A 23,581-nucleotide genomic window follows, 5' to 3' on the forward strand; every position below is an offset into this window, starting at 1 on the left:
ATCGGAGCGTTCGTCTTCGCAGTTTTTCTGGGCCCGGCTCCGGACGCACCTGAGGCACCGCGAACTCGCGCACGTCGTGCCGCCCCCTGGCAGCGCCACAAACGGCCGTTGGGTCACAGAGCGGCGCCGCGGGAGGCGCGAGGAGAGGAGAAGCGGCGCAAAGCGGCACGGCAGCGGAGCCGCTCTTCCCGCGCTCGGCGCTTTCTGCGATAGGCGGTGCAGGGGGGCGCGGCGCTGCGGCTCCTGGGCGAGCAGAGAGGCTCAGAGCTCCGCCCGGCCGCCAGGGGGCGATGGCGGCGCCGCTGGGGAAGCGGAAGTCGCTGTGCGCCCGCTGGGGCGGCGGCGCGGCCTATGGAGGCGCGGGGTCGGCCATGCAGGCGAGGGATCTGCGCTGGGAGACGCTGGAAGCCCTGCGCGCCTCCAGCAAAGGCCGGCTGAAATACTTCCGTCACTCGGACGGGGACGAGGTGAGGCTCCTGAGGGTGGGGCGGCGGGCACCGCAGACGGAGGAGCGCCGGGAGCCCCTCTCGGCCGTAGGGCTGGGCGGTGCTGCGCGGAGCCGCGGGCTGTCGTTACCTTCGCGACAAGTTTCGTCTGGCCAAAATGCGTTTCTCCTCAGGATATCTTGGAAGGATGCATTTCTCCTCTGGTGCTGTCCTCCTATGCCGGCTGGGTCCTGGATAGGATGGCCGGTTCGTCAGCCCAGGCGGCGGCGCGCTCCGGTTGTGCGCCCGGAGGAGCCGCTTCTCACGCAGCTCCGCCCGCTGAGAGCTCAGCGCCCGCCTGCGAGGAGCCTTCATCGCCCTCACGGAGCGAGACCAAGGTAGTGAGTAACCGCAGCCCGGCTCTGAGAAAAAGAGCTTCCTGAGCGCTGCGAAACGTCTGACGCGTTTTGGGTTGTGCTCTGTTAATTTGTGGAGGGAGGCACTTTATAGCATAACGGGGGTGATGTGATGGGTATGAAGGGCGTCGTTCCCTTTAAAGGGGCAGGAGGGGGGAGGCTGAGCTGTGGAGCAGTGAAGTTGATGAACCCCTTGGGTTAGAGAGCTTCATGCACAGCAGTGATATTGAGTGGTGAAGGTTTGCATCATCTTGGCCCCATGGAGACTTGAGAAATATATCAGTGGGATCTGACAAAAGCTCTTAGGGAGGTTGAGGGCTCCTCCTGAAGAACAGTTTAAAAAAATAAATGAATACTGGTTTCCTCCAGCTTAACATCTTCTGTGAATGCACAGAAAGCCTGGGGGTTCCCTCCAGTCTAAGTCAGTGAACTCATGCTGTCTCTGCTTCCAGATTTAATGATTGGGAAAAGTGATCATCCAAACCTTATGTAGCTGTTGGAAGATACCTTAGAATTGTGAGGCTGGGTTATTTAACCGCTCTACAAATTGCACGTTGGTTGACTCATCTGTCTGTTTTCCATGAATAATGTGCAGTTTAAGAGGTTTCCTCCATGAGTTTCTGATAGTGTATTCAGTCACTGATTCTACTTGTATGCTGGCCTTGCAGGGAAGCAGTGATCCTGGTGTGCTGGAAGTGAATCAAGAAGTCCTTCCAATCCCTCCTGTATCTAAAATGGCAAAAGTCGAAGGCTGCATTCAGATGTACGAAGAGATATACAGGATGAAAGGAAGGGTAAGTAAAAACAAAAGCATCCTAAACCACTGCCTGGGACATTGGTGTAGGACAGCATCACCTGGACCACATTGCTGTCTCTGGACAGCTTTGTTTGTATTTCCTTCTGGTGAATTCGGGTGCTACATTGTGATGCTTCTGACACCTGTGCATCCTGCAGGAGAGGCTCCGGCAGCGGCAGGAGCAGCAGGAGCAGATGGTGAGGGCAGCATATGACATGGCAAGAGAACAGCTGAAACGGTTTGATGAAATGAAGGAGCTGAAGCGGCGTCAGGAGATCCAAGAATTGCGAGAAGTGATGGAGAAGAGGTGAGATTAGCTCTGGTATCCTTAAGATGTTATAACGTTTAATCAGAGGAAGGATTAATTTTTGAAAAATATTACAAGTAATTCACTGCGTGTGTGTGTTTGTGTTTTCTTGTTCATGTCTTTAACAGAATGCTTTTTCTGTGTCTGTTTTAGTTTAAAGGAAACTCAGGGACAGCAAGAGAAGCTGAAAGAAGAACACCGACACAGAGCAAAGGTGTGTGACAGTTCTGTGTTATCAAAGAGCATGGCTGTGCAGTGGGAAGTGAGAAGAGCCAACTCATGTATTTGCCAGTACGTGGCAGCTGTGCTGTGAGAAGATATTTTGTGGTGCTGTCCTTGGCCCTGCTGCATTGTGGTAGAAATGTGGTAAAGGCACAGCGTTGTAGGGGCAGAGCAGTGAACTGAACTGAACTGAATTAACTTCTGTTCAGAGATTGCTGAGGGCTTTTGTTCTGCTCTATGGAACTGGTCAAGGCATTGTCTTTAATACAGGAGGCACTATTCTTTAGGGGCTGGTTTGCCTTTTGTAGAGTCAGAGTATTTTATCTCATATATAAAAGTGGCACATTGGGATGTTCTTAGGCAGATCCTTATAACTTTGCTAACTTACTCGAGGAATGTGGAATATGCTTTCTGTCTTTAGCTTCTACCAAACAGTCCTAAGATTCCCTTTGAACCTCCAGGCTGTGGTTCCAAGGGGCTGCAGGCAGCAAAATTTGTCAGTCATGCTATTCCAGGCTCTGTAGTACTTCTTTGGGAGGAATTCAGACCATAACTGGTGAAAAATTGTGGGATTTTTGTGTTGTTGTTTTTTTCCATATGCATCTTCCTTTCCTCTGAAAGGACCTCTAAAGCTGCTGTTACTGGACTTTGTCTCATCCTCTCTCCAGATACTGAACCTAAAGCTGCGTGAGGCAGAGCAGCAGAGGCAGCGCCAGGAAGAGCAGGAGCGATTGCGTAGGGAAGAAGGGCAGGAAAGATTACGTCGCCTCTATTCAATTCAGGAGGAACTGCTGCAGCTGAACCAGCAGATTGATCCCAATTACAAGCACAAGGACTTGCCAAAAATTGACCTTTCTACATACAGTAATCGAGGCAACCAGATCTGTGGGCTGGTGTCAGGACTCATCCGCACCAGTAGTGAGGTAGAGGGTTGTTCTTCCCTTTGCTTGTCCCTTCTTAAAGCTTCCCATGGTTCTCTTCCAAGGCAGCTTGTTCTAATACAGCCTAGTGCTTCCAAGGCTTTGGGCTCTTTGATATGGTTGTCTGCATATAGCAAAGCCAAAAACTGGTGCTGTATTGCCTTCTCTGTCTCTTGATAGAGAGGTTTCCCTTCTCAAATGGATGTGGCCAATACTGAACAAGCCCTGAAGGAAATGCGAGGGCTTATCTCCAGCATGCAGCAAGAAATCGCTGCAGCTGTGGAAGAAAAGAAGAGGAAAGATGAGCAGGAAAAGAAACAGAAGCAGGAGGAGTTACTGAAGAAGCAACAGGCAGAAGCTCAAACTCCTGCCCCTGCACAGCCATCGGGAGGAAAGCAGCAGAAGAAAGGTTGGTTGGGCTTTCTTTTCTCTCCTCATTCTCCTTTTCTCTTTATGCTCTATTTTAGTCTCTTGCCAGATGCTACTTTAGCATCTTATTCTTGTGACAGCACAACTTCTCTAACTTTTTAAATTGTTGTTTTTTCATGCAGCACTTTCAGTTAAGGCAGGGGAAGGCACTATGAAGTGGTACCAGCAGCTTCAAGATGCTGCAGCCCAATGTGCTGCTGCTTTCAGTGCAATGAGCCACTCCAAAGACAGCGAGGTATGAACAAGTGATTAACACTACTGAAGAGTGATTATCTTCCTCTTTAGTGGATGTGAGGGAGCTTTCCTTAGAACAGTTTCTAACAGCAGCCTCTGTTCAGTCTGCTCATTCATGCTGTCGTATCGCTGCAGCTCTGCCTTCCAGCCTTGGTCAGACCTCTTGTTCTGTGAAGGTTTTTAGAGTGGTGGTGGGTTTTTTTAATTGTTGTTGTTCTTCTGCAGGTTAAGAAGATAAGAATGGAATTGCAGAAAGCAGTTACCATCCCTGTGAGCCAGATCTCTACCATTGCAGGTCAGGAAAATGCTAAGAACCCAATCCAACTATAATGCCTTTAGCTGTGATGATTTTGGTAGGACACGAAGTACCCAAAACTTCTATAATTACCCCTACAAGAGAGAGCTGCTATAGGAAGCACCCGATTCTTTAGAGCACAGCATTGCTTATGGTTTTCAAGTGTCTCACTTCCCTCAGAGGCACCTTGCTTCATCATCATCCAATTTCTTTAATTGAAGCAGTTGGAGGAGCCTCGCTCCTCAGGGTGTAGATCTATGGTTTGTTGATGGGATCTGATTAAGATTTGTCTGCTTTTTCCTGACCTTCTGTCTCTACATTTCTGCTCTATTTACAGGCTCTCAGCTAAGACAAATATTTGACAAGCTCAATAACTTGCTCTCTGGAAAGCCTGTTCAGAGCGTAGGGGAAACTGTATTGGTGACTCAGCATCCACAAGGCCTGGATTTTGTTCATTACAAGCTTGCAGAGAAATTTGTGGTGAGGAACTGTTCTCTTTATCGAACAGATAAAGGTAGCTACTGCTTTAGGAAGTTCTTTTGGACGCTTATCCTTCTTCAACTTTTTTTTTCCCCCTCCAGAAACAGGGAGAAGAAGAAGTAGCTTCTCACCGTGAGTCAGCTTTCCCAATTGCACTGGTGATCTCAGGAATCTGGGAAGTGCACCCTCGAGTCGGAGAACTCTTTTTAGCTCATCTGCACAAGAAGTGCCCCTATTCTGTGCCATTCTACCCTGCATACAAAGAGGGGGCTTCTATGGAAGAATATCAGAGGTAAATTAATTACTGAAGTTCTTCAGCGTGCACTCTAAAAGGACAAAGAATGCATTCTCCTGAGTGAACTCCACTTTTTCCCACCTTTAATTACAAAGGTGGGAGTCCTGTTGGCACAGACTCTGAAGGTTTATTCTGAAGTGTGCAGCTCCTGAAGCTGTACGCCTGGAGGATGCTGTGTCCTTCAGCGTTGGAAATATTTTTAGGAGTAATGGATGCTCCTTCTCTTCATCTTCCCAAAGAGCCAATAATAGCCATGGCTTGGTTTCAGTGAAATATCCAATACACATCTGTATATAAATACAGATATAAATCAGTAGAATGATATAAATCAGTGGAATATATGATCCACAATGTAACAATCAGCCTTTGCAGTAATTCTTACAGTTTTAGAGTATCCTTTGTCTCAGCACAGTTGACTTAAAGCTGAGAGCTGCAAAAATTGATGTGAATGTGTTTAGTTGTACTAATATTGTAACATCTTCTCCTGTTTAGGATGCTTGGGTATCTAGTTCAGGATTCTAAGATGGAAGAGGAAGATCATTTTCTTAAACGAATGTCAGGACTGATTCGTCTGTATGCTGCTCTCATTCAGCTCCGCTGGCCTTACGGGAACAAACAAGGGGTATGGATGTGTAACAGCACAGTCAGAACTTTGCTGCAATCCCAAATGTATTGAAAACTCAGCTTGCAGCTGAAATATGCTGAACCTAAACCAACTTGTGATGTATTTGGAGGGAGGTGGTCACAACTGGAACAAACAAAGCAGTCCAAAGTAATTACAGTGTAGACCTTTACTTTTGTAGCACTGTCATCACAATCAAGTTGTATGTAAGTCTGTTGTAGAATAACTATAAAAGAGAATGGATGTTAAAAGATATGTCTTTTTCTAATAGCATTTTGCATGTTCTGTAACATTAAACTGTTTTACTGCTTTCTAGGCACATCCTCATGGGCTGAGCTATGGGTGGTGCTGGCTTGCTCAGATGCTGAACATGGAACCTCTGGTGGTTGTGACAGCCACACTTCTGTATGATTTTCTGGAGGTCAGTGATGTCAGTGTGAGCCCATTTAGCAACAGAGCACTGAAAAAGAACATAAGCAAATGGGATTTTTGTCTCTTTAATTAAGAAAAAATAAAGTCATGCTGGTTTTCTGAGATGAGACAGTAACAGGGATTACTGGTGGTTAAAGGGATCCCGATTGGTGACATTTTAGTATGAGAAAGAAGAGATTGCTGACTGAGGTGGGCTTTGGAGTGGATTTTAACAGCAAGGTTTTTTTAACCTGTCCGTGTTTTTCTCAGAAAGGAATGTGAATATTTCCAGAATCCTGTCGGCTTTGAGGCTGAATCTAGTTCAAGATTGCTAATATTTTAAAAGTAGTTGCATGCTCCTGTAAGAATAACATCTGCTTATCATTTGGTGCTGGTTTGTACAGTGCAGTGCAGAGAGTGAGGTCCTGTGGCCTTTTCAGCTTCTGTTGCTACTTCATAAGACAGGATGGATTTTTTCTCATTGAAAGGGATGGAGCCTAATCTGTATTGATCCTGTAGCCTAGGATGCAGGGATGTCCTAAATAAGAGCCAAATCTGAAGGTTGGAGGTAGGAGAGGTGTGTTGTCAAACACAATGCGTTTGTATGCAGCTCTTGTGCTTCTCCAGTGCCTTCTAAAAATGTACAAAATGCAAAAGTAAAGTACAAAACAAAACACACCAGAAGTATTCTGTAGGCTATCCACATGAAGAAAGCTGATGGGTACATACTGCAGTATTCAAGATTGGGAAATGGCCGCAGTGTGCCTTAAGAAATGGTGTTTTAGGGAGAGGTGTTGTATTTTGGTGGGTGGGGGGTAGAGACTGGCATGAGAGGAAGGATAACACCAAGCTGGTGTTAAGTGATGGCCACCCATTCAACAGGAAGAAGCAGGTGATTGTTCCAGCAGTGGGGCAGCCAGGAAGCTTTGTTTCTTTCTCAGTAGATGTAGGTGTCTTTCTTAGTGTTCAGATGAAATATTAAGCGATTGATATTGAACAAGTTGATTAAAGGTGTCATGCTAATCTGAGGCCCAGATCTGGAATCTGATCTTTGTGTGTTTCTGTACTGCAGGTGTGTGGCCATGCTCTCATGAAACAGTACCACTGTCAGTTCTGGAAACTGTTGCTGCTGATGCAAGAAAACTATATCCCACGGTACGATGGTTGTGTTTGGGATGGGAAATAGTCCCTGTCTTTACCTTTTGAGTGCTTGCTCTTAAGTGACTCTTCCACCTTTTCTCATCTCTGTATATGCTTGTAAATCAAACTCAGCTAAGTAGATTTTGAGACATGCTGTTATTCCTGTAGGATTGAAGCAATTACCAACGTTGGACAGAAGGCCTCTTTAACACGTTTCAAGCAATTCGTGGAGGTAAAACAGCTTTTTTCAGTTCTCAAATTTGTTTTTTTCCTTTGCTCTGTTCTATATGTGCATCACTCCAATAATGAGGCTGGTGCTGCAAGCAGCATGCTTGATAGTCCAGCCTTGTAACTATGATGTAACCTGTTAGTGAATTTTCTTAATGATAGTTGCGATGTCAAACATCTCGCTTCCTTCTTACCTCACACGTGTTTTTCTCAGTGAAAATGTATTCTGATGTAATGGATATTCAGTGAAGACTGGTGGCAGTGAGAGGAGGCATACAGGTTGGGGAGGGTTCTGCTGAGTCATTTCTAACAGCTGAATTTTGTCAGCAGATTGCTTGTTTTTGCTTGCCCTGATTAGCTGTAAGAAGAAGCAGATGTTTGGAGCTGTTCTTTGTAGCATCTGTGCAGCGTTGTGTTTTGAATCCTCTTTTAGAGGAAGCCTGCAGAACTGTTAAATGCTGGATTTTGTTTTGCGAATGTTGTCTTAAACTGAAGCTATCATGTTTTAATATCATACTTTGCACTTTCATTTCAAACAATTTTTGTAAATTTTTGTACTTTGTTAACAGTACAAGAGATGGCAAACTAAGATGTCTATTTCTTATTTTTCTCACTTTGTTTTGTTGTCTTTTCTTCACTAGGAAAGTCTACAGAAAAAGGACATCCCATTACCAAAGGGCTATCTGCAGCCTTCCTTTTGGAGGTCCTGAATTGCTGCATACTTCATCCTTCCTGGATACCAGTGCTGTCAGAGCTCCTTCCTGACTGAGCATTTTGAACGTCGATGGACAGGGAGTTTATGTTCCATCCATTTGTTTCTGTTTAATAATAATTTTATGTTGGACAGAACAGAGTCTGGTTTTATTTGTTGGAAATGATGGAAGCTGGTCGTTGTGTTTTTATAAGCTTTTGTATAGTAAATTATGGAACACTGAGGATTTCTACTTTGCATGTTTAGACGTGCAGAAGATGCTCTAAATACAGCATTCTGATTACTTCTAGATTTCAGAATTGAAACATTCGCTTGGTGCTGTTCTGTTCATGGAAGTTCATGTTCTGTTCATGGAAAATACCTCAAAGCTTTATGAAGTCTTAACAGAGCAATCAATCTTGGAAACACACTGGGGAAACCTTGAAGTTTTGTTATTTATTGTATCTCACTTTTATAATTTGTTTTCAACTATGGTGATGTAGTTGCATCCTATTTCTTGCAAACAACATCTTGAAATTACCGAGAGATGGGTGAAAGGTATTTGGCCAGTCAGCCTTGACATTCATCTCTGTTGAATGTAACTTTGCTCCAAGACAGTGCTCTTCATTTAAGAGAGGTAGACTTGCTGTTTTATAAGCTGTGTGTTGATAGTAACTCGATGGGGAAAGAACTGAGTTCCTTAAATTACAGAAATGTCTGTTATCAACTGAGTAAATGGAAATTAATAATCTATTTTATTAAAAAAGTGGTGAAAGGATTCATCAAAGCACTTTTGCCAATGTTCTGCCATCACTTGAGGGGGAAATGGCACACTTGAGTTCCTGCAGTGCACTGCATTATATTTTATAAGGGCCTTTTAATATCAGTATATTTCTTTCAATGTTATGCCATTTTTATTTATCAAGTACTGTAATACTTTTATGCCAGTGGTGGATTATTCTGAGAACAGTTCATTTTTAGAATCTGTTTAATATTAAAAATGTATTAACTTTTTATTTCTCTCTAATCTGATGCAGTTTGTGTCTTTTCTGTAGCTGTTGGAGGAAGATGTCAGTAAACTCAATGGCTTCCTTCCTATTGAATGTGGGAGATGAGGGTGGTAGGAGGTGTCTTTGATGTACAGTGCTGTTCTTGAACTATTTTGGTGGTTTCCAAGATAAGAAAATTTGCTTCAGAGTTCTGGAAGGCAGTACATGATTTTTGCACAATACAGTTGCCAATTAAAACTTATTTTTACCAGGTAGCTTTTTGATAATTGTGAAGACTTCAGAATTCAAAGCTGTAAAAAGTGGAGATGAGGGCCATACATCGATGTGAAATGGTTTTGTTGTTTTTTTTTTTTTAATTACAAATTTAATGTTCTATTTTTTTTTTAATGTACAAATTTAAAATTTTCTGAGAAAGGGTTGTAACATATGTATTATAGTGTACTCGGGCCTTTTTTAAATACTGAACTTTGACTTGAAAATTGGTAATAAATCATGTTTGTATTTGGTGTATGTATTTTGTAAACCGACGCTGGAATCCATTCAGTGAGTGTTACTGGTGGCTGTTCTGCTATACTGGAAATCTCCCCCAGTTTCTTTTCACCACATACCATGTAAACTCTACACTTGAATTAGTATTCTTGAAAATGCTCAGTCTTTGGTTTTTGTTTTTCAGGGGAGCAGTAGTGTTAGAAACTGCTGCCTGATGTGATGGGATGTGCAGGACACAGCTGTCTCCGTTTTGCCTGACAGTGCTGAGGTTTTCTGACATATTTTGAGGAGGAACGTAACTATATTTTTGTGAATAACAAATACAGCATCTCTTTCTGCCTCAGTAAAGAGTATACACGTATTAATAAGCTATTTCAAAATGTTCATAAGAATTTTGAATAACAGGAGGGGGAACGGCTGTTTACAAGGGTGGGCAGTGATAGGACAAGGGGGAATGGTTTTAAACTGAGACGGGAGGTTTAGGTTAGATTTTAGGGGGAAGTTTTTCACTCAGGGTGGTGAGGCACTGGAACAGGTTGCCCAAGGAGGTTGTGGATGCCCCATCCCTGGAGGCATTCAAGGCCAGGCTGGATGTGGCTCTGGGCAGCCTGGGCTGCTGGTTGGTGACCTGCACATAGCAGGGGGTTGGAACCGGATGAGCATTGTGGTATTTTATCAACCTAGTCCATTCTATGATTCTGTGTTATTGGTAATAAACCAATATTTATTTTTAGATGTATCTTAAGGTTGTGTCTGCTGTTCGAGCTGATGGCTGACGTGTGTGACGCCGTTCTGCTTATTTTAGCGGCTTTGAACGTGGCCCATTTGGTGTTATGAAGTCCCAGTGCACATAAGGTTTTCTGTTCACACTAAAATCGTATTTTCATACGCACATTTGAGTCCCAAATGCCAGCATCTCCCGTGTGCAGGCGCTGTGTGTTCGGGACCAGATGCACTAAGATTGCTGTGAGTCACTCTTCCTTAGAGACAATGGTTCCATGCAGTCCTACGGCTTCTGATGCAACGTCAGTGTCAGTGTTTTTTTTTTCCATTTAAACACTTAAATAGAAGTGTCATTAACTCAAACATCACCAAGACCCCCTCAGTACTTCGATCTGATGGCATACTGCCTGTAAGAACCTGAGAGATTCGGCTAAACCTTTCTCACGTGTCTATTTCAAACACTCGTACTGAAGGCTCATTTTCCTTTGGATTTATGCTTTTAAAAATAGATGGCTTGTGCCAGGCGGGGAGCCTGGGCTGTGCTGCCCTTGTCAGCTTTTGATATCAGAACGCCAACCTCCTCCATCGTTCGGATCTTTAATAACGCAGCACTGCTGAGGCTGCTTTGACTTTATCGATTTTAACTGAAATCTGCAACGGATCTTCTGCCTCTGCAGCAGCTCTGCGCCTCAGGAGCAGAAGATGGCCAAAGCGGGGGCTGAAAAGGCGGCAGAGAGCCCCACCGCCGCCGTGCTGCATTGGTATTTTAAATAATTTTCGATGCTGCCCCGTTTTGTTTTTTTTTTTAATATTTTAAGGCTCACAGAAGAGTCAGAGAACAAACCACCGCCTCCCGCCCCCACCCCGCCCTTTCTCTCAGGCATCCCGCCACGCCCCTCGGCTCTTTCCGGAGCCACTCGGCACTTTCCGGAACACTTCGGCTCTCTCCGCATGCGCTCTCTCTCCGCTCTGCTGCTCTCGGATGGGTGGGGCCCTCCCTTCCCCCGCCGGTTTTTTCCGAATCCCTTCGGCACTTTCCGCCAGTCGGGAGCCCGTTCTGCGGCGCTGACGTCATCGCCTGCCGCTGTATAAAAGGCAGCGCCGGCGGCGCGCGGTGTCCGTAGCGGAGGGGCGGCGGGCGCGGAGCCGTCGGACTGCGCGCAGAGCCGGTGAGGCGGCGGGCTGAGGCGGGCGGGCGTCTTCCTCCGCCCCGCTCCGGGCGCACAGAGCCCGCTCCGCCGCTGCGGGGACAGGTGTACGCTCCCCTCGGCCGCGGGGGGGGCCTCTGAGCGCCGTCCCTGAGGGGCTTTCAGCGCGTGCCGTGCCCGGAGGGGGGAGGGGGGGATAAAGGATAAAGGGCGGGCGGGCAGGGAGCGGCGGGCTGAGCGGCGGGATCCGCCCCGGGAGGCCTCGGCCGGCGGCAGGAATTCCATTCAGCGCCCCGGGGAGGGGAGGGGACGGGCGGCGGTGACAGGCGGCCCCGCGAGCAGCAATGGCTTCCGCAGCGCCCGCCAAGGTCAGCGGCTGAGGGGAGCGCGGGGCCGTCAGTAACGCGCGGGCGCTGCGGCTTCAGTCAGCGGAGGGCCGCGATCGTCCCTGGTTGCCCTGTGCTGCGTCTTTGTGTTAAAAAAGGAAAAAAAAAAAAGAGATTTAGGGTTTTTTTTTTTTTTTTTTTTCCCCTCTATTAGGGAAGAACGAATTCTAGCCTTTCTGTGGTTAGTGCTTCGGTAGATGAGAGCTGTACACGGAAAGCTGGGGGTAGAACTGTGCGTTCCTGTGCAGCTCCCTGCTGGGTGTGGGGGTGGATGGCGGGGATGGATGGATGGCAGGGATGGATGGATGGCAGGGATGGATGGATGGATGGATGGCGGGGATGGATGGATGGATGGCAGGGATGGATGGATGGCAGGGATGGATGGATAGCAGTGTGTCTGCCCTGCCATTGCGTTGTGTACGTGTGTTCTGAGCAGCAGTTGTCCGGAGATGGCAAATGAACACATCAGGGAAGGAAAAAGGAAAAAACAACAACAACAAAAAAGGAACCCAACCTGCCTGAAATGCTTCTGTGTCTTTCTGGAAAAGGAAAAAAAATAATCTGTTTTCTTCTGGCATTGTGTTAGGAGTGAAGTGCCAGAAGATTCCAAAGGCTGTGTTCTCTGAATGGCCTTGCTCACAGGCTCCATTTTTTATTTTTATTTTTCCAAAACGATGATTAAATTGCCACATGCGACTCTTTTTTTTCTTGCCTTTAAACACACCTAACAATGGTTTGTGGTTGTTTGTGCCAAACAAGTTATAAATAATGAACAAAAGGTTGGAAATAGGGCGCGCTCTGCTGCATTGCGTGCAGGGTCTGTAAGTGCAGCAGTGGAATTGCTGGCACCAAGCGAGCAGGTTACCTTGTTTGCATCAAGTCCTTTATTTCTGTCACTGCTGGGGGGCAGGAGAAACTACATCTGAATGCTTTAGGTTGAAATAGAATTTTTAAAATCAGATCTAGGAGTGATGCTTTCTTGATGTCGACGGTGGATGAACTTGGACAAATGTATCTGTAGTATTTTTAATTAAAGTAATAATAATAACAAGAATATCAGAAGGTAAAGGCTGTCTTTTTTAAGCCCTCTTTGCATGTTTTTCTCCTGCACAGGAGGAGGAAGGCAGGAGGAGCCTTGCATCTCCTACAGCAGGGTGGTACCTCGGTGTGAAATCCCTGTTTCTCAACCATTACACATATAGCTCAGCCCGGTAACTTAATGCAAATAGCTCAGTGTCACTGTTGACTTGTTTTTATCCACATCATGTATTTATGGCACGCAGTTGTGTTCTTCATAAATACATTGCTTTTTTGGGGGAAACAGATCGCTCCCCTTGTGTTGGAAGAAATGATACGAATTCCTCCCTTTTCTCTACTGCATGTTAATGTAGTGTGGGAGTCTGTTTTTTCCATTTGTCCCTGGAGTGTAGGCAGCAGAAAAATGGGGTGGAGCAGACTGCAGATGCTGTTGGTGGGGATTGCCAAGCATAGCCCGGCGATATTGCTGATCAAACGGGTGGCACCCTGCCTTCCCTGCTGCAACCGATCCGCGGTCAGCTATGCAGATGCCACGGGAGATATGCAGTGGCTTCAGCAAGCACAAAGACAGCAAACTGCGCTTGTCTGTGAGCTGCTTCAGGGACTGCAGTGTATTCATGGGGAAAATGTAGAGGTAGGGGCAGCAGGGCAGCTTTCAGCTGGAAATTTATTGGATTAGATATACTTAACAGCTATATAATGAGCCATCTCAAAAAATATCTCCTGCTGCAACTGTTGTTTTGTATTTTTTAACTATGGCAATTGGAAGTAAACATCTTTGGAGATATTTGAAACCTCCTCATTGCAGTTGTGCCTTGAAATTAAGCCACCCCATTTGATCGCTGTGTCGCGAGAGGCGTCATTTGCCAAGTCCAGATAACTTCCTTTAGTGTCTGTTTTGACCTTCAGATTATGGTAGGGCTTGGTTTGTTTCAGTTAACTGGGGAGGTTAGCACTGACCACATTAACTCTTCCTGCTGGTGATCGTAACCTGTTTGCATGGGGGGTTCTGTTGCCTGCAGTCACTTGTAGAACAATAACACCGGACTGCTGTGTGTGGCAAAGAACCAAAGGGGCAGTGTGGGGTGTGTGCTGTGATGGAGTTTGCGTGTTAGAAAAAGAAACAAGAGAACGAAGCCATGTCCTTGCACTCATAGTGAGCTGAATGTTATCTCGATCTCCCCCTCCCTTTTAGACTCTGCATTCTTCCATCATGTTGTCATCGTTTCGTAAAGTCAAAGTCCAGGTATTGCTACGTAATGCATGTGGTGCTGTCGCCATACTTGCCTGCCTTTATTGCAGTGACCTATTTGTAACAAAAACCCCTTGATTTGAGAGTTTGTATGACATAGCAAATGCTTTATTTGTACTTCACTGTTCATTTCTGGTCTGGCTTTCCCCTAATACTTTGAGTTTCCTAATTTCTGCGATGCATGATGTGTGAACACTTTGTAGTTCAGTATAATCAGCTGTTGGTGTGGATTAATTTTCTAAGAGCTGCTTGTTTTAGAGAATTCTTGTGCAATGTCTTTTTAGCTACTTAAAAATCAATGATGATAAGATTTACATCATAGCACATCATACATTTGAAGTCAGCTTTGGTTCCTGTTACATCCACTCACACAAGCATATAACCCACACACTGTGCTCTCACTGTTCGTCTGTGCCATTTTCAGTTTGGAGATGGTAAAACAAACGGGCCAAACTTCTCCTGGGTGACACAGCAACTAGGTTCTATTTGGAAATGAGTCAGGTGAATGTCTGTGCTGGAATTAGCATTATAATGAAAAGATGACAGGAACGGAGCATGCTGGGTGAGTTATGTAACATCCCATTACCTGTAGCCCTGCGGTTCTGCAGTGCGGTGGGGGTGCTGTGTTGGAGCAGAGCTGCACTGACACCAAAAAGCAGAGCGACCCAGTTATGCATCAAGGCACCAAACTCAGACCCTGTTATGCAGCTTCACCAGTTTGGCTGCAGAATGAAAATGTTAATGTGCCTAAAAATGAGCAGGTGTTTAATTGCTGTGCAGGTTTTGAAACATGGGTGGCTATGCACAAGCCCTCATCAGCCCTGCGTTTGCAGCCTGCTTTAGTTCAAACACAAATGCGACCTTTTTTTGTGTCCCTGCAATGCCAACTTAACTCTGGGTGCACGTTGGGACGTTACCTGTGCTGCATTTGGTCTGTGTGATCCTACAGCACTACACTGCAGCTCCAGCATATTGGGCTTTTGTGCTGCAGCACCTGCCTTACTGAGGCTTGGCTCTGCAGTCCTTGTCTGACCCGTGATGGTAACCAGGAGCACTGGGATGCAGGGTTCTGTTGCGTTCTTCCCTTGGCACTTCCCTATTTTCTGGATTTAAATTAATAGCAAGCTAAATGACTGTGCATTAATTATCCCTCGTTAGCATTTAAAATCTGCAGCATGGTGTGTATGATGGATACCCTTGGTTACTTCTGAGGCACGCACGCTGCACCATTCCCCTGGCAGCAGCAGCCAGGGTGGTTCCTTTGCTTTGAGAAAGCCATGGGTGATTGGATCCCATGGGAGGCAGTGATGATGTCCCCATGGCTCAGGGCCGCATTGCCCGAGTGTGACACTGAGCACAGAACTGTGTGGTGCTGCTGCTGGGGTCAGCGGTGCTGAGTGCATGCAGCACATCAGGGCTTGTCATGACAGCAGTCGTTATTTTACTAATTTCAAGATAATGATCTTTATATAGTGATATCTGATTGCTTTGCAGGTAGAGTGGTTTACTTCTTTCAGCTTTGTGTAATTGTTTGAAAAAAAGCTGCCAAAATCTACCGTGCAGCACTCAGCGTAGTTTGCATTGGAGTTTTTAAATCCCTGAAACCACATTTAGGTCAGGAAAATGCTGACCTCTGACATGCCTGCCCTGCCAGCATCGCTGTCATTCCCGCTGAGCCCACCTCGCTGCCTCCCACACCCCAGCACTATTGCTGACATCATCACTGTGCACTGCAGTGGCCAAAGCTGTCTGTGGTTGGTGTGTGTGTCCTGTTGGTGTGTCAGCAATCAGTGTGCATAAAGGGGCAGGCTGGCTATTTTGACCTGTAGGAGGAGAGTGATAACTTCAGTTGTTTTTTTTCTTGTTTGGTTGTTTTTCTGGTCTTAAACCTGCTTGTGCTTTTTTTATTTTTTTGAGCACCACTGCAGCAGTGCGGCGTGACGGAGCATTTTGGGTTGCCCTTTAGCTAGCTGTGAGCCAATTAATGACTTTCCAAGTGCAGTCTCACAGGACAAATTCAGAACAGCAGACATTCTTAGAGGAGCAGGGCCTGGTTCAGAGCCGCCTCCTGCAGCCATTTAGTGCAGCATGAAGAGCACACTGCACCCCTAACCTGGCCCCATGCAGCTTATCAGCCTGTTCAGGCAGTGCAGGGTGGGGCTGCTGTCCCCCAGGAGGCTGGAGGGGGGGTCAGGTCACTGTGGGGTGAGCTGTGCTTCTCACAGAGCTTCTGTTCAGCCCATCTGCTGCTGGGCTTGTGGAGGTGTGCTCGTGGGGGAAGGTGGAGCCTCCATAAAACCCCAGCATGGTTTGGAAAAACCTTAAGGATCATCTTGTTCTGGCTCCTGCTGTGGGCACAGCCCCCCACTGCCCCATCCATGGCCTTGGGTACCTCCAGGGATGGGGTACCCACACCTCTGGGCAGCATTGCCAGGGCTTCACTGCCCTCAGAGTGAAGAATTTCGTCCAAACATCTAACCCTACCCTTCTTTAGTTTAAAGTCATTACTGCTTGACCTATCACTACACCCCCCCACATTCTCTGCAGGCCCCTGTTAGGCACTGTAAGGTCTCCTTGGAGCCTTGTCTGGGCTGAAATGCAGATGGTGCACTGAACCAGAAAGCCTTGGAACCACCTCACAGAGTCCCTTGGCACTGAGGGGTGATGTTCTGCAGCATCCATGACTTCAGAGCACAGAGTTCCCCAGCGACTGCTGATTGTGTTCTGGCACCATCTCGCCTTGCTGACGTCAGCTATCTGCTGCAGGAAAGAACAGTCTATTATTGCTAGAGCAAAGCACTTCTTTTACAATGGACTGGCTCGACTTGCTGTGTTATAAAGGGAGCCTTTCTTTTAATGGATTCCAGCAAAAAGAGGAGCCAGATTGCGTAGCTGGTGTGCTGAGAGGCAAACCAGCGACTGGCCTAAATCACAGGGGGGCTTCATTTATTTAGTGATCTAACTAACTTTAACAATTTAATATTTTAATAATTATTTAATAAAATAACGATTTAAAGTAATTTGAGATCATTTGTGCTGCGGAGGTTACTTCTCATACTGCTATATAAGCTGACAGTTGATCTGGTGACTGTGTGGTGTTCTGAAACATAATGAGGGTTCTTTTTTTTTCCTGGTGATGCCCAAATCCAGAACAAGGAGCAGTCCATTAGGGTTAGGCTGACTGCCCCTTTGTCATTGCTGAGCAGAATTCAGCTTAAAAAAAGGAAAAAAGTAGAAAAAAGAGAGTTGTTGGAGTTACTTCACAATGTAGCGGCACGGGGAAGGAAATTATTGCTAAAAACTTCCTCTGATTTTTCTGGTTTGCTCCCTGGAGGAGAAAGACAATCTGAAGCAGCCCTTCACACAGCTGTCTTCTGCAGGAGATGACCCATAGCTGGCCTCCAGCTATATTTGGGGTTTGATCTTTTAAAGCTCGAATACACCAATCCAGTGGAGCTTTTGGTCTCCCTGGGCTTCATTCCTGCCATTCAGCCCACACAGCCCCTTTGTTCCACAACCCTCTTGGCAGCAGAACAGCCAGGCCTGGAAGAGAGAGCGGAGCTGTGCTTTCCTTCCTTCCTTCCTTCCTTGAACCACTGCAGTGCAGCTGAGCTCAGAGTTCACCAGGTAACAGCTGCTGTGGCACAGCAGTGCTGGGCAGGGGGCTCTGTCCCACTGCGAGTGCTTGGAAACCACATAGCAAAAACAGCAAATAGTGTTCCAACCTGGCCAGTTTTTCATATCATTATGCGAGATATGCATCTAGTTAAAGCATGCAGCTAGCTAGTGCCTAAGTAATTTAATTTTGTATTTAACAGTGTATTTTAGAGATCGCCTGTGTCTTTCCATGCAGTTTTACACTTTCTCTTCCACTTTCTATTTTGTAGGATTGATGGGAGGTACGTTTAGTTTGATGCTTACAGCATTTATAATAAAAGCATTAACCAAGCTGTACATGTAAGCACTTATACATCCAGACATTAATTGCATAATTGCTCAAGCACTGATTATTTGTTGCAACAGCTGCTTGATATGCATAGCAAGTTGTCAAAAGAGCACGTAAGTACCCAAACTCTTTGACAGTAATGGTGCTTCTTAATCTGTGTCACACTTCTGTTGTAATGCACAGGTTCCTTACAGAAAATCAAGGTGCTTTCTGAAAGTTTAGGATCTGAAAAGTAAAGATGATCCCAGCGTTAATAGAAATTAGATAAAACAATGATCAGTTTTTTTGGGTCTGCAGTAACAGTAACAGCTTTCAGTGCATGAAGTGATACATAAGGATCTCCAGTTGAAGAGAGATTGTTGGTTATACAAAATACTCCTTAAATTCCTTCTCTGTTTACGACATCAGATCTGTGAAACAGAGCCTGAGCCTCTGGGTTGGCTTTTGCAGATGTGTGGGGGGTGTGACAGGGTGGGTTTATGGCTGCTTGATTGTCTGAGAGCAGAGAGTGGCTGTGTCACACATGTGTGTGTATCAACATATGCACGTACAGTCCATGTATGTGTGTGTCTGTATGCATATAGATGTACTTATGTGGGCTTGTTAGCTGTGATACTGTAAGGAACAGAATTAAATATCATTACTGAAGCTTATCTGCACTCAGTATTTTAACTAAGTTTTCATGTTGTCCAGGAAACATCTTTATTTATTTATATATCTACACGTGAATATATGTATGTCTACACACATATATGCATAAGGGCACACAAACATGTTTCTGAAGCACCCTTTTACAATCTGGATTTCATGCTTGCATGGTGAGCTGTGGGTGGCATGGCCTTCATACTGCTGGGCAGGCAGTGGTAGCCATAGCTTTCCAAGACAAGTAGATGTTTAATGCTGTTGGAAATGCTCTTTTTCCATGATCTCCTGCTACATGTTCCTATTTATTTGTGTTCTATATACATACCTACATACATTTACTGTACGTAAACCACATTTGAGTTTAAAAGAAAGAAATGCACATCAGTGACCAGCAAACGAAAACCAGGTTCTTCTTTCACGGATCTGTTCATACCTTTGTTTTAAAATACAAACAAAATGTTAACTGAGTGTTTTTTGGCTTTCAGAAAATGGATCCAAGTGGGGTAAAAGTGTTGGAAACAGCAGAAGATATCCAAGAACGGCGTCAGCAGGTTTTGGACCGTTACCACAGGTTCAAGGAACTGTCTTCTCTGAGGCGCCAAAAACTCGAAGATTCCTATCGCTTCCAGTTCTTCCAGCGCGATGCAGATGAGCTTGAAAAATGGATCCAAGAGAAACTCCAGATAGCATCTGATGAAAATTACAAAGACCCAAGCAATTTACAGGCAAGTCCTACTGCTGTCTTATGGCGCTGTACTGTTAATGTTAGGATGTACCACGTCAGTTGGAGTAGGAACAAATGCATAAGCGTAGCTTGGTCTGAGAGCAGTGAAAAAAAGTTGGATGCAAATACATGCAGCCTTGCCAAGTGCTCTCCAGGAGCACTGTGTCTTTGCTGACATGATTGGAATATTTCTGATAGCAGACTATATACTAAATCAATATAGAAAAAGTTAGTGCAATGTACTGCAAAACCAGCTTGGATTAATCCTAAAATCTGTTGGGCTCTGTGAATAAACACTATAAAAGATATCTGAAGAAAACAAACTTGTGTGAGAGATGGATTTTCAGATGTTAAAACTCTCAGGTGTGTGAGAGCAAACAGAGCAGTGACATACCTAAATTGTATCTGCTCACAAAGCATGGTGCAACTGTGACTTCAACTGTGCTATTGTGTTGTTTGCTTTCAGTACGAAATAGCAAAAAATAAGTGAAAAATCCTGATGCAGGGATTTGTAGGGGAGAGCTGTGCACCAAATCTCAGCCATGTTCTTTGTTTTACTTGCAGGGGAAGCTGCAGAAGCACCAGGCCTTTGAAGCTGAGGTGCAGGCCAATTCAGGGGCTATTGTTAAGCTGGATGAGACTGGAAATCAAATGATCAATGAAGGCCATTTTGCATCTGAAACCATAAGAGTAAGTTTGAAAACTTTTTTCTTCTTACAGACTTTTTCTAGAACAGTTTTTGTAGGTTACATGCATAACTCTGTGTTCTAGAACACATTTTAAAATGCTACAATTACTCTGAGTGAAATCACAAGAGAATTTGTATATGGAACGTTTACAGACTTTAAGCACCAAGCTCATAGATCTGCTTCATAAGTGAACTTCCTACCCACAGAGTTCAGGAACTTGGCCTGGAAAATCTTCAGTAATTCCAATGTGTGTTGAAAGTCACAAGGCAAATGATGAATGATGCTTATGATTCTTCCCAAAAAAGGCACAGCATCAAGAAGCAGCCAATTCACAAGACCAGATGTTAGGAATATTAACCACTGCATTTGTTTTCTTAAGTAGAACATTATAACTTGCTGATTGAGTGACCTTAAATAATAATGTTTCTTAGCTGTGCTGCTCAGTGTAAATCCTCACTTGTGTTGTGCTTGGAGTGATAACTTGTTTTTTAATGGTTCAGTCTTTCACGCCGTACAGGACTGCACAGCGCCCAATAGTAACAGCCACCCAAGTTGGGTCCCACATACGAGTAGGTGAAACTCCTGGCTGTGCAGTGCAACTTCTTTTTGTCATGTCTTCTGTCTTCCTTGCTTGACAGTTTGCATTATCCTTTGGGGCAACAGTAGAAAATTGAGTAGTGTGAGCTTTCTCTTCCCTTGAAACCTACCTAAGTGAATTTTCTATAAGGTTTACATAAGTATCCACCCATGCTGGGTGTTCAAAAGCTTCTCTAGCGTGACTTTCAGGTTTCACATCTAGATGAGCAAAGCCTTATAGGTGATGGGTGGAGCAGATACTTTCCTGTTTTGCAAGCTGTGTGCCTGTGTGGGAGTGTGGTTTTTCTTTTTATTGTCTATAAAATTTACAGTTGCTCCCAAATGTCTTGAAAGGCAGAATGCAGCCACAGAGACTCAACATTAAAACTAGTAACTGTTTCTAGCATTTAAGTACTGTAATACTTAAAGTGTTGGCTAAATATATTAACTGACTGCTGCTAAGACAAATAGTGAAAATACTGTGAAGTGACACAAATTTGACCTGACACAAAGCATGTGGCCTTAAATAAAAATATATTCCAAAATGAGAACAAGATCTGTATCTTGGCAGTTGACTTAATTTTAAAAGATTGGAACGTCAGTGCTTTACTGGAGTTTTTGGGTCTGACTTCACAGTACTGTAGAATTTAGGTCCAATTATGTCTCAAAATGCTTACTTCACTTTATGAATATAACTGTATAATGGTTTCAATAATTAATAAGTGTTTAAATATTCAGTTAAGTAATTTCTAATTTTATATTGTTATATTATTTTATATCACTGAAACTAATTAGTGGAGGTGAAGATTTCATGAGATACTTTCACTCTCTGTCTATTAAGATTTAGGAGCATGACACAGTGGAAAAAAACTCATCCTAGGAACAGGAAGGGAACAGATTTGTTCTTGTCTGATATGGGATTTTAATATCAGTATCCTGTTGTTCCAGACTCGTCTGCAGGAGCTGCATCGACTATGGGAGTTACTACTGGAAAAAATGAGAGAGAAGGGAGTGAAGCTGCTGCAAGCACAGAAGCTGGTGCAGTTTTTACGGGAGTGTGAAGATGTCATGGACTGGATCAATGACAAGGTACATTATTACCTATGTTCGCTGTGTTCTTCTTGGGAAATTGGATTTATCTGTGTGGAAATTTCCAGCTTTGTATAGTAGCTGGAGTCCAGGTAGCCCAAGACAACTTCTAAAGGCATTTCATTTTACTGGTACATTTTATTTAGGTTATTCGTGAGCAGTAGGTATGCAAACCACTCTCTTCCTTTTGCAGCCACAAAAAATGGGAACTAGAGTAAGGGGAAGTTCTGCATGTTGGAGAGCACAGCTAAATGTAATCAACCCTGGGCTTTACTCTAGGAAGAACTTCATATTTTTCATAGAAATCAAATTCAGGTTTCTTGTAAGGGAAATCTACAACATGTAAAAGAAAATTTTTGTTATAAATGTTCTAAATGATTTGTTAGGGAAAGTGGCCAGCCTAACCAGCAAGCTGTGTGTACAGAATTGCGTATATAATTACTTAAGATTGCAGTATCTTCAGGTGCACACTGTAAGGACACTTTTCTGCAAGAGAACTGTTGGCTGTGAATTCTCTGAACTCTGAGGAAAGAGACCACAAACCACAATCTCAAAAAAAAGCCACAAAATGATCATCTGGGTTTTCATAATGATAGCTTTTGGTTTTGTGTCACTGCGGGTTCAAAGTTTAAACCCTGCATAACTGTTAAAGAATATGGCAGTGCACTTCTCATAAATAGGTCTTGTGTCAGAAGACTACAACAAAATGCATGAGTAACTGAAAAACATAAATTTCAGACACTGCATGGGCAATTATTTTCTTGTTACAAAAATATGTTTTTTCCAAGCATATTTTGTTTCAGTATTTTAGATGGTTGTAGCATTGGTCATCACACACAGAACAGTGAGCCTATAATAATGGAATTGATTTAATGACTTGGAAATTGAACAAAAATAAAGATGAAAAGATAATGCTTATAATGACCTAGGATGTTTTCTGTAATTATGGAGAAGTGTTGGGTGGGAGAGGTTCATGTTTTGGAGTAAGAAAGTTTGTAGTTTAAAATCTAATTCGTCCAGTTTGCTTCCTAGTAATGATTTCTCCTAGGTTATACTGAAATATACTTTTTTTTTTTTTTTGTGAATTGTGCTAGGAAGCAATAGTGACCTCAGAAGAGCTTGGACAGGACTTGGAGCATGTTGAGGTTTTGCAGAAGAAATTTGAAGAGTTCCAAACAGATCTGGCAGCTCATGAGGAAAGAGTGAATGAAGTGAACCAGTTTGCTGGCAAACTTATCCAGGTAAACGTTCATGTATGTTGAATATCTCTCCTGCCTGGTGTGATGTATCAGCAACATTTTGTCTCCAATGTTCCCTACCCTCTCCCCACTCCTGCAGTTTGATAGGAGATTTGTATTGTATACTGCACATGTGTTTAGATTCCTGGCTGTTTCAATGGGTGGAGACAGGGCAGGATGTATTGTGTTCTAGAATGCAGTATATTGTTTACTGGCCCCTTCCTGTTGACTAGATAGTTCGTAGAGAGACTGCTGCATGACTATTCAATATTTACACTGTAGGAAAACTACTGAACTGAAAGATCTTTTGGAAAGTGCAGTGATTATAAATTGATTTTTTTGGAAAACATTGTTTTTTCAATTGATAGAATAGAACATCTGAAAATGGCATATTTTCCTTTACTTACTAGGAACAACACCCTGAGGAGGAACTTATAAAGTCCAAACAGGATGAAGTAAATGCAAGCTGGCAACGTCTTAAGGGGCTTGCCCAGCAGAGGCAAGGAAAACTCTTCGGGGCAGCTGAAGTTCAGCGCTTCAACAGGTATGATTCTGGCTGGATCTGCTGAAGTGATGTCATATCTGTATTTAGATGTCTGATGATCTTTTTAGCTACACACAGTATTGTGAGAAGGGCTACCACTCTGGTTTTGTTTTACTCTTCCTCGTGACTGAGAAACTTGTTCAAAGGGAATTCTGAAAACAGTCATTCTGTTC

The 23,581-nt window shown here is 44.3% G+C and overlaps 2 protein-coding genes across 16 annotated transcripts in view; both read left to right on the forward strand.

Annotated features, from left to right (window-relative positions):
* Positions 1 to 284: 284 nt before the first annotated feature.
* GLE1 (GLE1 RNA export mediator) lies at positions 285 to 9,575 on the forward strand. The gene is made up of 16 exons (XM_031601652.2): positions 285 to 467; positions 620 to 823; positions 1,510 to 1,635; positions 1,796 to 1,944; positions 2,098 to 2,158; positions 2,835 to 3,089; positions 3,267 to 3,495; positions 3,638 to 3,750; positions 3,975 to 4,044; positions 4,382 to 4,524; positions 4,626 to 4,816; positions 5,312 to 5,441; positions 5,758 to 5,862; positions 6,925 to 7,007; positions 7,161 to 7,224; positions 7,862 to 9,575. Exons 1-16 carry the CDS (start codon positions 291 to 293, stop codon positions 7,928 to 7,930), a joined length of 2,169 nt encoding a protein of 722 aa, XP_031457512.2. The 5' UTR covers positions 285 to 290; the 3' UTR covers positions 7,931 to 9,575.
* Positions 9,576 to 11,146: 1,571 nt separating this feature from the next.
* The window catches only part of SPTAN1 (spectrin alpha, non-erythrocytic 1), a 46,171-nt gene continuing 33,736 nt past the window's right edge, over positions 11,147 to 23,581 (forward strand). For 10 of the 15 annotated variants that reach the window (XM_090121542.1, XM_090121538.1, XM_090121541.1 and 7 more), the window contains exons 1-5: positions 19,034 to 19,273; positions 19,837 to 19,962; positions 21,486 to 21,626; positions 22,721 to 22,867; positions 23,275 to 23,408. In XM_090121542.1, the coding sequence (XP_089977668.1) occupies positions 19,037 to 19,273; positions 19,837 to 19,962; positions 21,486 to 21,626; positions 22,721 to 22,867; positions 23,275 to 23,408 (785 nt within the window). In that variant the 5' untranslated portion in view covers positions 19,034 to 19,036. Of the gene's footprint in view, positions 11,303 to 12,780; positions 12,879 to 13,900; positions 13,952 to 19,033; positions 19,274 to 19,836; positions 19,963 to 21,485; positions 21,627 to 22,720; positions 22,868 to 23,274; positions 23,409 to 23,581 lie in introns of those variants that run through there. The other 5 variants (XM_090121548.1, XM_090121552.1, XM_090121551.1 and 2 more) reach the window with 4 other exon arrangements.

The sequence above is a fragment of the Phasianus colchicus genome, chromosome 19 (genome assembly GCF_987193195.1).
Source record: "Phasianus colchicus chromosome 19, bPhaCol1.hap1.1, whole genome shotgun sequence".
In the NCBI taxonomy this organism is placed as follows: domain Eukaryota; kingdom Metazoa; phylum Chordata; class Aves; order Galliformes; family Phasianidae; genus Phasianus; species Phasianus colchicus.

Bases quoted from the DNA above. Each gene is read 5' to 3' on its own strand.
- GLE1 (XM_031601652.2), top strand. From the start codon at position 291: ATGGCGGCGCCGCTGGGGAAGCGGAAGTCGCTGTGCGCCCGCTGGGGC. The intron at 2,159-2,834 runs GTGTGTGACAGT...TCCTCTCTCCAG, and splicing joins AACACCGACACAGAGCAAAG to ATACTGAACCTAAAGCTGCG. The intron at 7,225-7,861 runs GTAAAACAGCTT...TTTCTTCACTAG, and splicing joins GTTTCAAGCAATTCGTGGAG to GAAAGTCTACAGAAAAAGGA.